At 43.5% G+C, this 16,072-nt stretch overlaps 1 protein-coding gene across 16 annotated transcripts in view; it reads left to right on the forward strand.

Moving 5' to 3' along the window:
• Positions 1 to 7,960, forward strand: part of LDLRAD4 (low density lipoprotein receptor class A domain containing 4) — a 430,085-nt gene extending 422,125 nt beyond the window's left edge. For all 16 annotated transcript variants that reach the window (XM_046670900.1, XM_046670889.1, XM_046670902.1 and 13 more), the window contains one exon: positions 396 to 7,960. In XM_046670900.1, coding sequence (XP_046526856.1) covers positions 396 to 926 — 531 coding nt within the window. In that variant the 3' untranslated portion in view covers positions 927 to 7,960. The remainder of the gene's footprint in view (positions 1 to 395) is intronic.
• The last annotated feature ends 8,112 nt before the right edge of the window (positions 7,961 to 16,072 follow it).

Consider the following 16,072-nt stretch of genomic DNA (forward strand, 5'->3'; position numbering starts at 1 on the left):
TGGTAGACAGGACCAGAGTCCTGCCTGCACAATGCCCCTCCACTAGTTACTATTTACTGCACTCTAGGAATTATTGTTGTATTCTATTTGAACTGGTGGAAATTGTATACATAGCATATGCACTAACTTCTATGAAACCCAGATTTTCAGTTAACCATAATTCTCCATTGTTGAACCATCCTGGATAAACCCTAGTTTGGCAAGATGAGTGGTGTAAGTCATGAGGAATAAGAAAACTACATTTCTTTACCAGAATAGCCTTTTCCTGTTTTGTCTGGGAAAAATTTTTCAGATGAGTGAGAACACAGACCAAGCATGAATTTCCTTGATACCATCATGTTCATGGTTATTATCGTGCCAAGAATGTCTTCAAGCCTTCCTTCTTTTCCTTGCAGATCATGTATGCCCCGCGATCCAGGGACAGGTTTACTGCCCCATCCTTTATCCAGAGGGATCGGTTCAGCCGCTTCCAGCCCACTTACCCCTACGTGCAGCATGAAATTGACCTTCCTCCTACCATCTCCCTGTCAGACGGGGAGGAGCCACCTCCTTACCAGGGGCCCTGTACCCTGCAGCTCCGGGACCCCGAACAGCAGATGGAACTCAACCGAGAATCTGTGAGGGCCCCACCCAACCGAACCATATTTGACAGCGATTTGATAGACATTTCTGTGTACAATGGGGGCCCATGCCCGCCCAGCAGCAATTCGGGCATAAGTGCCAGCACCTGTAGCAGTAACGGGAGGATGGAGGGGCCACCGCCCACATACAGTGAGGTGATGGGCCACTACCCAGGCGCCTCTTTCTTCCATCACCAGCACAGCAACGCACACAGAGGGAGCAGACTGCCGTTTCAGCAGGACAGCCCGGGGAGCACAGTGGTGCCCATCCAGGGCAAAGACAGGAAGCCTGGGAACCTCGTCTGACCCTCCGACGTGTGTTCGAGTTGAGGAGAAAGAAACTGAGGAGGGAGAAGGGCTGCCCTGCCCCTCCGCTCCCGAGCACAACATTGTTCAGTTTTACATGCTACAACTAAGTAAAACCAAATGTGCAAACGTGATCTTTGTTTCTGATTCCTTTCAAGGGAATTGCATGCAAACTAGACTGAAATAATACAAACTTCCGTTTGGTCTGATCGCAAACAGTGTTTTTTTGGGAGCAGGCCTTGGGACGGGGGGTGGTTTTGGCAAAGGGTGGGCAGGGGAACACAGAGAAAGGGATTTGAAGATACCATGAAATAAAACCCACAGAGGTATTTGATTTATTTAATTGTGAAAGGAGACTTTGAAGAGAAAGAGGCCAGAATGGCCCGTTTTATAATTAACTGAATAAAGAAGGAACCGTTATTATATATTATCATGGGGAAGAAGTGGCCAGTTTGCTTTTTCTCCCAAGGTGTGGAACTTTTATTTTGTTTTAAAAATATGATTCACATTTCCTGTTTTGTGTGCCAAGGTATAAAGTGGAGAAGTTAGATGAATGCAAGGAGTTAATTTGTGTTGTGACGATGTGTTTTTAAAAGTTGCACTATCTTAATGTTTAAAATATATATGAGGGAACTGTTTTATGTGAAGTTCTGTATGTTGTCTTCTCACCTGTGGATTATCAGGCCCAAGGAATATCCCGGAGTGTTGTCCACAATCATGCGAGAAAAGGTGTTTGGGGGTGTAACCTAACATATGCTTACTTATGTAAATCAGGAGAGTCATCGGCGTTGCGAGAGTCAAATGTCGGTGCATCACTGAAGCACTGGGAGGCTTTTGGATGGAAGAGAGGAAAGACTAAATTTCAGCCTTTCTGACTTGTTGAGTCACTCTGCTAGTCTTAGGCTGCATACTTTACTAAAAATGAACCCAACACATGCATTTATGTATCCAGTATCATGCAGTACTGCCCTCATCCTCCAGCAGTGCAGTTTCTTCAGTAATTTAGGTTTTTTCACTGTAGCATGAAATATACCTAGATGCATACATTATTTTATGCAATAAATTGTTTAACATGCACGGTGGTTATTTTGAATCCTGTTGAAATACGTGACTGCTCAGTGCATCCTCGCTGTCTCTCCTTCCCCAGATAGTGCAGTTCGGTCTGGACGGCTGGTCAGCGCACGGGCGGCTCTCAGCAGTCGTTCCCCGTGCAGCCCGCCCGCCCAGGTGTGTGAGTGGCACCGGCAGTGGGTTACTTCACACATAGGAAGGCCCTGGAATTGAAGGAGACGAAGTTGCTGAGCTTAACAAGCCCCTGAGCTTGACTAGCGCTGGCACGGTGTTCTTGGAGGAAGGCAGTCCTCAGCACTCGCCCAAACTGCTGCGGGAGTCCACTCAGCCTTTGTGATGGTGGCCAGAACTGACGGTCAGTTATAACTCAGTGCAGGGAGCACAGGATAAAAAGCACAACATGCAGTTAAAATGCAACTAGGAAACTAATTTTAAATATTGTTAGTCTTAATATTCCTGATATATACCAACATTCATTCTTATGTAAAATAACTTTCTTCTGCAGAAGCAAGCATCTGGCCTTTATAAGTAGCAGCAGCAGCAGCAAGTTCGACCAGTACCACCCATGGCAGGCCTATCTTAACAGGGTAGCACCGGCCTGTTGTGTGCAGTGAGGTCCCTTCGGCCTCTGCGTGCCAGAGTGGACTGGAGTGATGACTCAGGGACTCTGGTCTCCGCGGTTAATGCCGAATGTGTTCCTGTCTGTGGGTCTCCGAGGCGGTTTCTCTGTGGGTGACTTTGTGCTGTTGGCTGAGAGCTGGAGAGACCATTCTGAACTACAAATCCTGTCCACTGTCCTCTGCTGCTTTCTGCTGCTTTTCTTGGTCAGTAGGTTGCTGGTTTTTGTTTTGAGGATCGGAATCTCCATTAGATTCATCCATTTCACATAGTAACATCCACAGAAATAGTCAAACTCTCAAAAGGAGAGAGAAAAAATGTGGGCGACAGTTGTCACCCATATTTCAGACCTGTTTGGAAGTGTGTACGCTGAGGGTCGCAGTGGGAATTCCGAGACTGGGCCGAGCCCTGGGCGCCTCGACTCGGGACCAGAGATTTCCTTTCCCACCACCCTCGAGCCTCCTGACAGGTAGCTGGTCACCTAGATCACAAGCCTGTGCTTGAGGGAAGCTGGGAATCTCCAGGGTGTGAAGCCTCACCTCACCCTGTCAGGTGAAGATTAGGAAGCGCTTGTCCCAGTCAGGACCCCACTGGTGGTCAGTGTCCCCTCAGACGCAAAATGAAGTTAGCTACTGGTGTCATCATTCCAAATCTTGCCTGCAGTTTTGGTAGTGTGTGAACCCATCCTATGACTCCAGCTCAAAATGGCTTTACAGTAGTCCTTACTTTTCTACCTGCTGCAAGAATAGCTGTGGTCAGAAACTTGTACGTTCCTTAGTCACTTTGCAAGTATATGGACATTTGCAGATGTTCACAGTACTGGCAAAATAATTATTTAATTCAGCTAACTTTAATCTTCCTTCAAAAGAGAGGTTCTTCCATTCAGCCACCCTAGAGAATTGCCCTTTAGGTTAAATAGTTGTTTAAAGACACAGACATATCAAACCATGACTTGAATGGTCTTTGAGGCTCGGCCTTTGTAATGAATTAGTTTATCCAGCCAAGGTCATAAATTGAATTGATAGTCAGTTCCCCTTCAACGCAGAGAAAGGCTGATTTAGATCAGTAGGTCTTTTGAAGGTTGTAGTTACCCTATTCATACTGTGTCCCATGCTGGCCTGGAGTGGAAAGAAAGAGGAATGACTGTGAAGATGCAACTTGTGCCGTGGAGCCTAATGTTCAAAAAGCCATTATATGCTTATGGAACCTGAGGGTCCATTTTAGAAACCAGTGATTTAGGCCATCAATGATGATAGGTTTATTATTTCAGTAGTGGTAAAGGATTGCATTGTTTGAAAGAATAGTTGGTGGGAACTGATACTCCTGGGCATCCTATTGTGACTTTTGTCCATTGTTCCAGGACCTTCCAGGAGTGTGAAATCCAAGGCATACTGAGTCCCCTTTATAGGAACAGTCTGCAGGCATCTGTTTGCTTTTTCAGAAAGTTAGTTTCTTCAGACACTGAAGCAGTCCTTAGTACAAAGGAGATTTTGCTAAACAAATTACACATTTCAAAAGTTCATCTTTTCTTTCTATCTCTGACCAAAACTTAGTATTAAGAAAGCTTGACAAGTATAGCCTCTATCCGTCCACCACATATACACATGGACACATAATGCACAAGACATTTCAAGATGGCAGAGGAGAATATTTGAAATTTACAAAGATTTGTCATGAGGACTATACTTAAATCCACTAATTTTAGCTCAAACTTATGGGAGCAAATACAGGCCAGTAGTAAACTGGGAGGCCTTCTAACACTGGCATAGAAATGTGGTACACAGATGAGAGTTTCTAAATATCTCCAGTTGATCTTCTTCACTTTTAGTTTCATGGGAATGAGAAGCACTCATAAGGCAAGCACTTTTAGAAACTTCTGATCTAGAAGAGTCCATTCAAACCCCTGCCTTCCTCTCAGAACTGGTAGTTGCATCCTGATGGGTGATCCTGCATCTTCCATCCAATTGCTCTTCCCGCTAGGAAGTCTTTAGGAAGAGTCCTGGTGTGGTGCCCTTCAGATGCTGGTCCTTAGCACAGAGACTCACCAGGCCCTGCCCCGCCCCTGAAAAGCATGCTGTTGGCCACTGGAGGCTCCTGCGTCTTTCTGAGCCGCAATGCAGCGGAGCTGTGAGGCTGCTCACCCCTGCAGTTCCGCTGGTCAGCGCCTCACCTCTTGTGTTTGCTGTGCTGGTGCTCACTCCTTCACATTTGCTACTTGGAAGGGCAACATTAACTGCTGTTAACTGATATGCCATTCATTTTTTTTTTCTTAAAATTGTCAAAGCTCAGCAACGTATGAAGGAAAAGAAGCTAGCAAGAATACTTGGTTTTTGTTAACTTTTTGATTTTGTCTATGTAACTAAAACTAGAAATACACCAGTGCTTGGCACCGAGCCTTAGTTGGTGACATAATCCCCCAAGCCCACCTCCTCTCTCCCTACCAGTGTCCCATCCCCAGTCTTAGCTGAAGAGCAGGGATGCAGGCTCCCATTCTGCTTACGTTCACCTAGATTCCCACGGCCGTGGCAAATTTAGATAAAATAACACAATTGGGTGACAAGTTGGCAAGTCTCCCCTCCTTAGTGTGAGGAGCACTGTCTCTACCAGGGGCACCCCAGAGTCACAGATTAAGGAGTTTGGCTGTCACCTCAGACCACAAATGTTGGTCTCAGCAGCTTCGTGGCTCACTTAACTCATGTATTCCAACAAGGCCCTGTGGCCAGCTGCCAGAACCCATCTAGGGATCAGAGGAAAGTACTCTCCTGCCGTGCAATATCCTACATTTTCTAGGAATCAAGATTTCAGCTTAAGCTATTTTAATACCCAAAGTCCTGCATCTCTTCCATGGTTTAAGTTTATAATTTACTACCAGGGTTAGATCGTCAGTTGCTCGCTGCTGCTGCTGCTGCTGCTGCTTTCCAGGTTGGCTGCCTTAGAAAGCCAGTGTGTGTGAGTAGGAATGCCTGGCTAAGAAAGTGCTGTCTCCCTCTCATCCTTTTCTTTCCTTCCTCACATGTGGTTTCCGTGCTTGTTTATGTGCAATGTGGTGGGGGTAAAGCTATAGAGAGATTATCACACACTTTACACACATATCACATAGAGCCGTATCATTTCAAAGAGTTCTGCATGTCAGTAGTAGTTAAGCAACCAAGGTGTCGCATATTCTTTCAGCAGATAGAGGCACCAAGTCCCCCCACTGCCACACTCTGTGCCCCCACCTTTGTTGTGCCTCACTTACAATGGTGCTTTTTCAGTTATCTGTCTTCTCTTATGTTTTTATTTGTAAGGTGCTGTATATAACTTGAATATATAATGCACATATCCTACCCAATGGGTAGAACAAAAAATTGTTAATACTGTAGTATAATGTATAGATACCAATTTTAACAGAAATGGCATAGAATTTGTGAATGCCTATGTGCTCTGTCCTCTTTTGTAAGGAAATTTGCAAATGGATGCATACAGATAAAAGTCTATGTAGTTTATTTTCCTATTAAATATCAATATTATAACACAAAGCAAAGAAGTCTGAACAAGCAAGCCACAGTTTATGACCAGCGTCTGTATAGCAATTGAGAGTTACATCTTTGCTGTGAAAACATTTTTAAAAAGTAGTTTAAAAAATCCCACAGCTTTTTGGTTGCCACTAGATGCTTCTTATTTTAATCTGTTTAGGACTGCTCAGTTGGATCAGTGTTATAGTCAGAAAAAAATGTTGAGTTTTCAAATTGCTTTATGAAAAGACATTATCTCATTGTAGAATAATGAAGTCAGCGCCCAGTGAAAAGTGAACATTTTGTTAAAATTGCAAAAATTATGTCCGAGTAAGTGAATCGGCCCGCAGCAGAGGCCTCTGTTCGTGACCATCTGCATCATGAACAGACTCGTTTATGACCATCTGGGTCCTTTTTTCTTTGACAAATGGAAGCTGTGGCGCCAATGAACTAACAGTAGTTTCCAGGGAGAGAATACCTCAGGAAGAACGCACCCACCGAGACTCCATTCTTAGAAAAGACGTTTCGTTATGGGTTACAATTAGCAGAGAACTGGCTATCAGTCAAGGGGAGAATCTTACATCCGTTCCTCTTGGTGTCTCAGTGATCTCGACCCCCCAAAAAACTAGGTTTTGCTGTCACTTAAGGATTACGTCTTTAATTGCACATCATGTCACACCTCTCTTACTCATCTGTTTCCAGCTCAGTTTTTAGTGTCTGATTCTGACTTCTGCATTTATCTTCAAATATTCTAATATTAAAAAAGAAAACCCAAAACAATGTGTTCACTAAGACCGTTGTTGAATCACGGGTGTGGGCCTCAATCAGTGAAAGTTTGCCTGATCCATATTTCCAGTTTATTCTGTCACCAGAGGATATTCTAATAGATTTCATGTTTTTTATTGCTTTGTGGTGTGTTCTGATTTTGAAAATCGCAACAGAATCATACCCTTATCCTCCAGAAAACAAATTACCATTATCCTTAAACTGAAAACACCTCTACAGTGCAACTCTTAATGCTGAATTAACTAAAAGTCAGCCCTTCTTTTATCATCTGTTTTGAAAGGGCCATGAAAAGATAATTATCTTTTGTGTTCTCTGTCCCGCCCCGCCCGCACTGTCTGCTGCGCTGTCCACTGCAGGGGCTCCCTCGAGACTCAGCATTAAGAACCAAGGCTCCTTACTGTCAGAAACAACACTCCCACCCCTCCAGGTTCAATCTCTTGGGAGAACTATTGAGCATGAGGGTCATCAGAGAATGTTCTAGACTCAGAGATACTAAAATTTGTTACCACACCATTGCTTCCTTTCTATAGAACTAATTGAGGCTTAGACTTTACTGTTAATGATACTGGTTCATTTTAATGTGCTTTGTTGGTATATTGCTACTTTTCATTTTATGGCTTTCAAAAATCACATTTTCTAATTGTATACTTGTCTAGTTTAGAGCTGTTTTAAAATATGTACAATACTATTCACAGCATTAGTTCATCTAAATTTTATTATAAAGCAGCCTACTACAGTACAACTGTATTTGAACTTTTCAATAGCTGTTTCTGAGCTACAATAATCACAAGTCATGTAAGTCTTTTTTTAACAGGCATTTGTGCTTACTTTTCAACATAAAATTCCCAGTTATATACAGAAAAGGTTTCCAACTGTTGTGCACCTGCCTCTCTTACTGAGCAATGGTGGTGTAGTGCTTAGACCTACGGTCCTAACTGCAATACTTTTAAAGGAAGATGTCGCTCTAAGTGCTGTTTGTTAGTGATGAAATCAGCTTTTTCTGCTTGTTCTTAATGCTGTGGTCAAACCATAGCATAAAAATCATTAAAAATAATCAGTGATAGACATGTGTCTCCTGGTGTGTGTGTGTGTTTTTTTTAACCCTTTCAAAAACAAAGCACGTATGTGGGAAAAAAACTGCAGGTTTTAAAATTCATCTCAAAGAAATGGTTCTTTTGTTTCCCTAACTAACCTTTCCATTCAGCTTTTATTCACTCTGATTTTTCAAAAATCATTACATTCTGCTATAAACAACTCTTGGTCAGATCCTATCATACATCTTTTCTCCACTCTGCATCCCACAGAGAACACACAGGGCCGGCCTCAGCCCTCAGCCCGGGAGCAGCCCTGAAGACTGCCTCACCTGAGCAGAGGCGCCGGAGGAGTCTGTTATCCTCTTTAAGTTTCTGGGTGGCTGTCACAGAAGAACCGAAGCTGACTCAGCCAAAACATGACCAAGATTTCTAACAGGCGATTCAGCATCAGACAGAGGCCCTCAGAGGCAAGGCCCTCGGACCAGAAGTTTTCAGTACATGATAACATAGCAAAAGGACTCAACTTCCTTCACTGAGAGATTAGAATAATGCCATCTCTAAGCTCTAAATAAGCATGTGGGTTCACAGAGGACAGGATTGTGTAGGTACACAACCTTAGGCAATCTACCAAACTACCAGAGTAAGTTTAGCTTGGTTGCAGGAAATACAATCTATTTTTGCATTTTCTATATGTTAGTAATCAACTTTGGAAATTAGAAACTGAAATCTTAAAAATACCATTTAAATAATTGTATGGGACCACAACTATAATTATAACAGCCATTTTAAATTCTGAATTAATTTCTTTAAGATTATTTTGGGAAGGGGATTAGAAAGCTATAAGGAGTAAAACAGCTATAAGAAAAGGATGTCTTTCCTTTAAAACAGCAAATAGTCACTGATAAACCACACCATGCTCAGGAATAAAGACTCTAATCTCATATTCAGCAGAGAAATATTAAAGAATATTCTCCAAACTGGCTATCCCTGAGTAAAGCTAAGACTAGTGTAAATTGAAATCACAGAGAAAGTTCTGCACAGCAACCAACAGGGGACTCAAGGCTTGAGATTCCTACCTGATGATCAGATTCAGGAAACCCTAGGGTCAGCTTGTCCCAACAGAGCAACAGCGCCCCTCCCTCCCCCTCTGCCAGGAGTCTATACCAAGTGTCATCTGGTAGCTGCTCGTATGGGGTCCCCTGGAAGTAAAGGCGGAGTCAAGGATCCAGATGCAGGTAGCTTATCTGGGAGCTGTTCCCAGAGGTGGAAGCAGGTGAATGAGGGAGGGGGGAGAGGAGACAGTGAATTGCTCGCAATGGTTTCCACTCTAAGCAAAAGGGGCTCAGAAACCACACAGGCTGCACCTTTAAAGGACAGAGGCAGGGATACCCATCTCCACTGTTGAGCGTTGACCTTTGGGATTATCTTCCCAGAGCCGCTCTGACTGTGGACTGAGCAAGCTCTGAAGACTTCAGAAGCCCTGAGGCAGAAAAACACAGACAACCAATGCCTGGAAGCTGCTGATGCACACAGGAACTGTCCATCCCAGCTGGAGCTGAAATGATGGTGGCCAAAAAGCATCAGAGTGGCGCTCCCACGCCTCTGCAAAAGTGCACACCACACTCAAGAGCATCCTGGAAAGTGCCAGGCACTGTCAGCCAGGAGAGCCAGGCAGAGGGATGCCGAGCTCTGGACCCACTGTTTTCCCAGATGGGCTTATGCTCAGTCCCGGTAAGAAAAGGAGCCTAGCACCTCTCTCCTGGACAACGGTCCCCGATTCTGCCCGGGCCTCCTTACGCCCCAGCCTGGGGCTGCAGCAATCCTGCGCTGCACTGCAGTGCTGCCGAAACAGGCCGCTCTGCACCCCAAACCCTCCAGCCTCTGGCTTTCTTTGACCAACTTTTTCTGTCAACCAGCTTGTTTGTGAAAGAGCAGAGCTGCCACCTGCTAAGCTCATCAACTAGGAATCGCCCGCATCAATGCCGTCTCCCTGCACCCTCAGGGGAACATTCAGAAACGCAGGGCAGGCTTCAAAGTTGCTCCAGAATCTTCCAGAGATCCCATACAGTGAGCGCTGGAACAAAAGACTGTATTTCTGACTCTCTGTGATGATACTTGCATACAACAGCTTATAATGAGTCTGTTACTCAGAACATCATAATTAGATTTCTTTCATTATGCTGTTTTGATCTGTTTGCTTTAAATGGATTGTAATTAAAATGCACATTTTGAAACAGCAGCCATAAAGTAAAAACTTTGCATTTGCAAAGTTCTTTGTTTTAATGCCATGTTTCTGTCTAGACTTTGGCTTTTGCCCTAATAATGCAAACCTCATTCACCCACTTTACACTCTCACTTTTTAAAAAAATTAGAAGTGCAAAAGCTACAGTTTTAATCATGTGAACATAGCATGGTTGTGACTAAAGTGCAGACTTTCAAACAGCGTCCCCAGTAAGCATTTATGTATATTTACAAACAGTTGTATATAGTAGCTTCTGTGTAACTTGACCTGTTTACAAAGCTATTTGCATTCCTAGAGTTGTACTGTTGCTACTGTCACCAGGCATCTGTAAGCACAAAATGTGTTACCACCCGCACTAGCCAACAGAGGACGCAAGCTCTGAAGCCAAAGCACACGCATCCTTCTCTCCCGTGGCGGCCGGCAGGCGACCCCACCCCTCACCTCTTCTCCAACCTGAGCTGCTGCCTAAGTGGTGGCTCTGTCTGTCACTCCCGACTTTGGCCTGGGACTCAGGTGATTTGGCCTTTGCCCCGCGTCTCTGAGATTCCCGACTTACCTTAAAGGGCAGCACAGGCTTTCGAGCCTACAGGCCTGAGTGGTTGTCTCTCAGTGTCACCTGTACAGCAGGAACACAGATGGGAACACTGAGGGAGAGAGTGTGCTCGCCACGCAGGGCCCTCAACAAAGGGAGCTGCGACTACTGTGACTTTCATCTTCTAGATTTAATTTTAAAAACATTTTGCCCAATTACTACAGATTTGTACACAGCACTCTGCCCTGGAATGCTGTCTGCACCAGCTGCTGCAGGGTCGTGCCAGCGAAGGACACAGCACTGACATGGTGCTCCAGCAATCAGACCACATCGGGGAGCAGTCAACGCCAGGGACAGATGACACCTCCTCCCCACAGGCTTTAAGTAAACGACGTCTGTTTCTTTCCCCATCATTCTAGAGGGATACAGGTATTTTTGGCTAATGAACCACACTGTGGGGGAGGACGAGTCTTATGGCCTCAGTAATAAAATGTGAAAATCCAAAGGGAAAATAGTTAAAAAAAAATTTCCCTGCTTGTCACCTCTCCCACCCATTTTTTCCCTTCTCTGGCTTTCCTTCCGTGAAGGGGTTGGGGGGTAGCTAACGCTGCCCTGAGCACTGTCATCAGCTCCCCTCCACTTCCCAGGTTAGGCCTGAAGTAGACCTGGGATGGGCCTCAGGCTCGAGGGGCCGGGCTCTGCACTTAGGCACCTCTGCCTTTTGGCATCCAGAGCCCAGGCCATGTTCCTCGTTTCTCTTTGCTGACATGGGCGCCTTGCTGCCTTCTGGAATACTACCCACAAGCACTCAGCCTTTCACCTTCCCATCAACCTTCTTTAAACCTCAGAGGAAAGCAAGTGTTCTCCGGCTCACTCTGACACATCTTTCACCATCTGCGTGGCTTCCCTCTCAGTGTCTCCACTCAGCACAGCTAAAGTAGAGCCCCGGAGAGGCTGGAAGCTACGAGCCAGGCACCCTCTGCACGCAGACAGAGGGCCACTGCCACGACGGCAGCAATCTGCTGCTCCCCCTCTTGCTGTTCAGCTGTTCCACATGCACGCATGCTGCCCACACCGAGTGGTGAGGGACACAAGGCAAATGCAGCTGGCAAGTTTTAGCCTATTGGGTCCAGAAGAGACAGTCTCCCTGCACAGAGCAAAGGGCCTGGCAGGCTGACACTGAGAACACAGGTTTCTCTGCAATACTTCATGATCACAGAGCTGCGCACACGGGTATGAAGAGCCAAGGTATACGGCTGGTCATTTTCATGGGCTTCAGAGGCCAAGCTCTGTCCTTTGGTGAAACCTAATAGTTCTTAATCAGGGATATACTGAACTTCTTAGTGCTAAAACTTTCCACAAATGCCAGCTTCTGATCACTTCAGATGTTTCAATGATTGGCCCCAAGTAAACGGAAAATTCCAACCTGAGCTGGCTCCAAGTATGCCACAAACACAGACTAGACATCATGCCCCCCAGCATGACCTGCACACAGGGGCAAGAGGAAAAAACAAACTCACTTTTTCTTACCAAGAGGGCACTGGGGTATTTCCTGAGGTCAAATCCTCTTTGGATATATGATAGATTAAACATGTACAGATGTATAAAGACTACATCTCATCACCAAAGTTTTGATTACTTGCTCTCAAGTGTGGATTTAGGTGTTTGAAAATAGCTCCTAACTGCATTGCCAAGGTCAACCTAGATAGTCACAAGATGCCAGCACTGAACTGGCCAGCAGCAAACCTTCCCCATCACACAATCTGAGAGGAAAACGAAGCTGGAGCACAAGACACGAATGAACGTTTCCTTTCTGTAACCATCAGTAAGAGACAGAACAGCCGCTCTCTCCCTTTCCAGCCCTCTAAAGAAAGAGATGCAAATGGTAGAGTCTAAAAGAATTAAAGAAAAATTATGAAATTAAAAGCTGAAAGAAGGTGGAAGGCACTAGCAGAAGAAGAGAGGGTAGAAACATTAATAAATAGGCTTTAGCTCAAACACGCAAGGAATTTCAAAAGTCCCAAAGCATGGACCGACCTTATCTCAATGGCTGGCATGAGGAACAATACCCACCTGGAGGCTGAGATCCCAACTTCAGACCCAGCTCTCCTGGGCCTCTTTCTTTCTTCAATGAAAATTATTGGCCTCAACGTTCTAAAGTGACAGACTAAAGGCAAAATTCTATAAAAATTCTCTATAAGCCTGGGGTTTTTGACTCAGAAAACTATTAATTTAAAATGCTTCCAAAATAATGTAGTTATTAAATGGTTTAGACTTCTCAACAAAAGTTGAGGTTTTTGTGGACAAATGTGATAATATTTCCAACTTTTTGGGAAAACTAAGACTTGTCTTTTTTTGCTCAACCAAAAGAAGTGAGAAATGCAAATTACAACCCACCATATCCTGCATCTTCCTCACTAGGGGAATAAAAAGTGCATGCTGATGGAGGACCATGGCGACTGAGCCCGTGACTCTATCTCAGACACGGCTGAGGGCGGCCAGGGCGTGTGTGACGACTTCACACATCTCGCTTTTGGCACCCTTAGCATAAGAGAGGATCAAAGTAGCCACTGTTCTTAGAGAAGTAAAATGACAGTGACAATTAAGTCACCATATAAAGTTGTCCAAAGAAAATACTGACTCAAATTCAATAAAACATATGCTTCAATCATTAGAGAATCCGTCAGTTCTAGCACTTAGAAGCACATAGAAGGTAACAGCTGAAATATTTGTGTGTATAGAGAAAATGCTATGAGTTCTTTAAAAAAAAAAATCTAATTTAGATTTAAGGAGTTAAAACAACTAATTGACATAAGGGAAGATACAGAATTGCCCTTATTTCCTATGTCACGTGCTTAGAGTAACCTTTATGGATTCTCACAATGGAGTAAAAGGTATTTGACGGTCCCACTCTGACTGAGCAAGGGCCACGTGGATCTGCCCCCAGAGATGGAGACGGAGGACTGGCAGGCCACGCCCTGGAAGGTGAGGCTGCTCATGTGCAAGCATGCCTTTTCCTTTCTCACTTGAAAGCGAGTTTTCTAACATTTAAATTGGTCAAAGTTCAAAACAGAAAAAGGAGGACAAAGGGAGGGAGAGGGAAGAAATGTTCTATGCAATCCTCACTTTCAGGAAGAATGGCTGCATGCAGAACATCTTCTCACTATCCTATGAGTTCCGCTCTCGTGGACCACGTTGTCCCAGAGAAAACAAAAATGTGGAAATTGCTTTCTCTCTCTCCTTACTCTCCACGAGCACTCTGATCTGCGAAGAAAAGTCCCGTGTTCTGAGGATGACTCTGGGGCTGCTGGTGTACTTCCCCACGCTGACTGTCCAATTAAGTCATCAGAATAAAGAATAGTTTTAATGTTAGAATGTTAGATTCTGCCCTGAAGGTTTCTGAAATCAAGATGCATTCTTTCTACTAAGAAGATCATTCTTATTAAAAAAGCCAGATAATTGCCACAAGATAATTATGATCTGTGATTATTACTGTGGGTGACTGTCACTGATGCACAGGGAAGAATACAGCTTGATTTTCAAAGCCTCACCCTGAAGAAGCAAGACAATCAAATGGTTGTTTTGACTGGCTGACATGAACCAACTCGACACAGAAGTCACAAAGGAAAAAGAGAAGGAAAAATATATCCAATTGGTCTGACTCAGCATTTCTCAAATACAAGTTACAAGCTCCAAGTGCAGGAGAAAGATCTTCTAAGAATCAAGGCTAAAACTCACGGCTGAAGATAAATTCTGGGAGGAGTGGGTCACCTAGACCATTCAAGTCTTTAAGGAAGAAGAATGAAGTCTTGACTCTATTGTACCTTCAGGTACATGAGGCAGACTCTTTTGGAATCCCATTTAATACTAACCTGATACTACATAACATACAGATGGACTAATAGAGACCAAACAAAGTTCATATATGCAGAATGAAAAATTACAAGTACCCACCTCTGGTTCTACAGATTTTCTAGTTCAGCTGTTAAATTCCAAGGGGGCAGAGGGGCCCACACCGTGCTATCTGAACACTCGTGTGCTACTTCGGCAGCTAGGCCAGGATGCTTTGATGCCCTGTAGACCACACGGCATGGACAGTCAATTACGTAGTAAGCTTTTAATACTGAAAAATACTTCAAATCAACTTTGGTAACATTTACTCTATTTTAGATTAGGCCTTTCTTATGGGGACTCAATTTTGAAAATCTGAAATAAATGAAGGTCTCCATTTCAAAAACTGAACTGTAGCCAACAGAAGAAATATGTCTACATTACCAAGCAAAGTACTTTTCAGAAAGAATCCTTAAGTAATTCAGAAATGTTTACCTCACAAATAGATTTTATAGAAGTGATATCTTTTCAAAATATTAGGAAAGACGCATTTTCTGCATCGTTTGCTAAAATAACCTCCTGTCCGCTTCATCACCATCTTCTACAGTGGCCTTGTTTACAGTGATTGAACTGGTTAAGAAATCCTGAAAACGGACTGAACCCCGTGCAAAGAAGAAAGGAAAAACTAGATGTGTAATGCACAACTTGTTTCTTTTCCTCAAATACCTCTTCTACTCAAACTGTTAAGATTTTTAAGATTTCTGGAATTATCTTCTAAAATTATTGAAATAAGATAGCCAATAGCTCCATTTCATCCTGGAGCATAAAAGACCATAGTACTACCTTTCATTTGTAAATAAATGGGGGCAGATTCTATAACAACGAATAAACTGAGGATTATATTTGAAGGCATAATTTTATTATTTTTACTAGGGGGAGGAAGATAATCTCAAAATATGCATTCTTTTCCTCCTTTGTTGAAATCTGTAAACAGCAATCTCTTGTATGCAAAAGGTTGTTTCAGTAAAAGACATTTTTTGGTACTTTTTTAAAAAGGTTGGTTTTGCTATTATTCTTGAATAATCTAAGTCTCTTACCTAATCTATCTTTAATTGTTAATTTCCTGAGTAAACCCTTTTCATCCATTTCATATAGGTTAAATCTCAGTCACAGCTGCCCCTTCACCCTGTCAACACATCTTACTGAAATGCAGACCTGCAATGAGACGTGGGCTGCCTGCCCCACGGCCCACAGAAGTTATGGGTGAATCAATCCAAAGCATAAGGTTTACTGTAAATGAAACAGTTTATTATATATAGCAAACTGTATTTACTATATATACATCTCTTGATAATTTAACTTGATACACATTAAAATATTCTGTTAGCCTGCTATTAATATTCCAAATAATATATTATAGATGTCCTCTTTTAAGCTATTTGCAGTTTGCCTTAAGGACCAGGTTAGCAATACGCTAGGCAACAGCATTTGACATGATAGAAATGTTCCTGATGCCAAATAAAGACAAAAGAAACTTC

Source organism: Equus quagga, chromosome 9, assembly GCF_021613505.1.
Source record: "Equus quagga isolate Etosha38 chromosome 9, UCLA_HA_Equagga_1.0, whole genome shotgun sequence".
In the NCBI taxonomy this organism is placed as follows: Eukaryota; Metazoa; Chordata; class Mammalia; order Perissodactyla; family Equidae; genus Equus; species Equus quagga.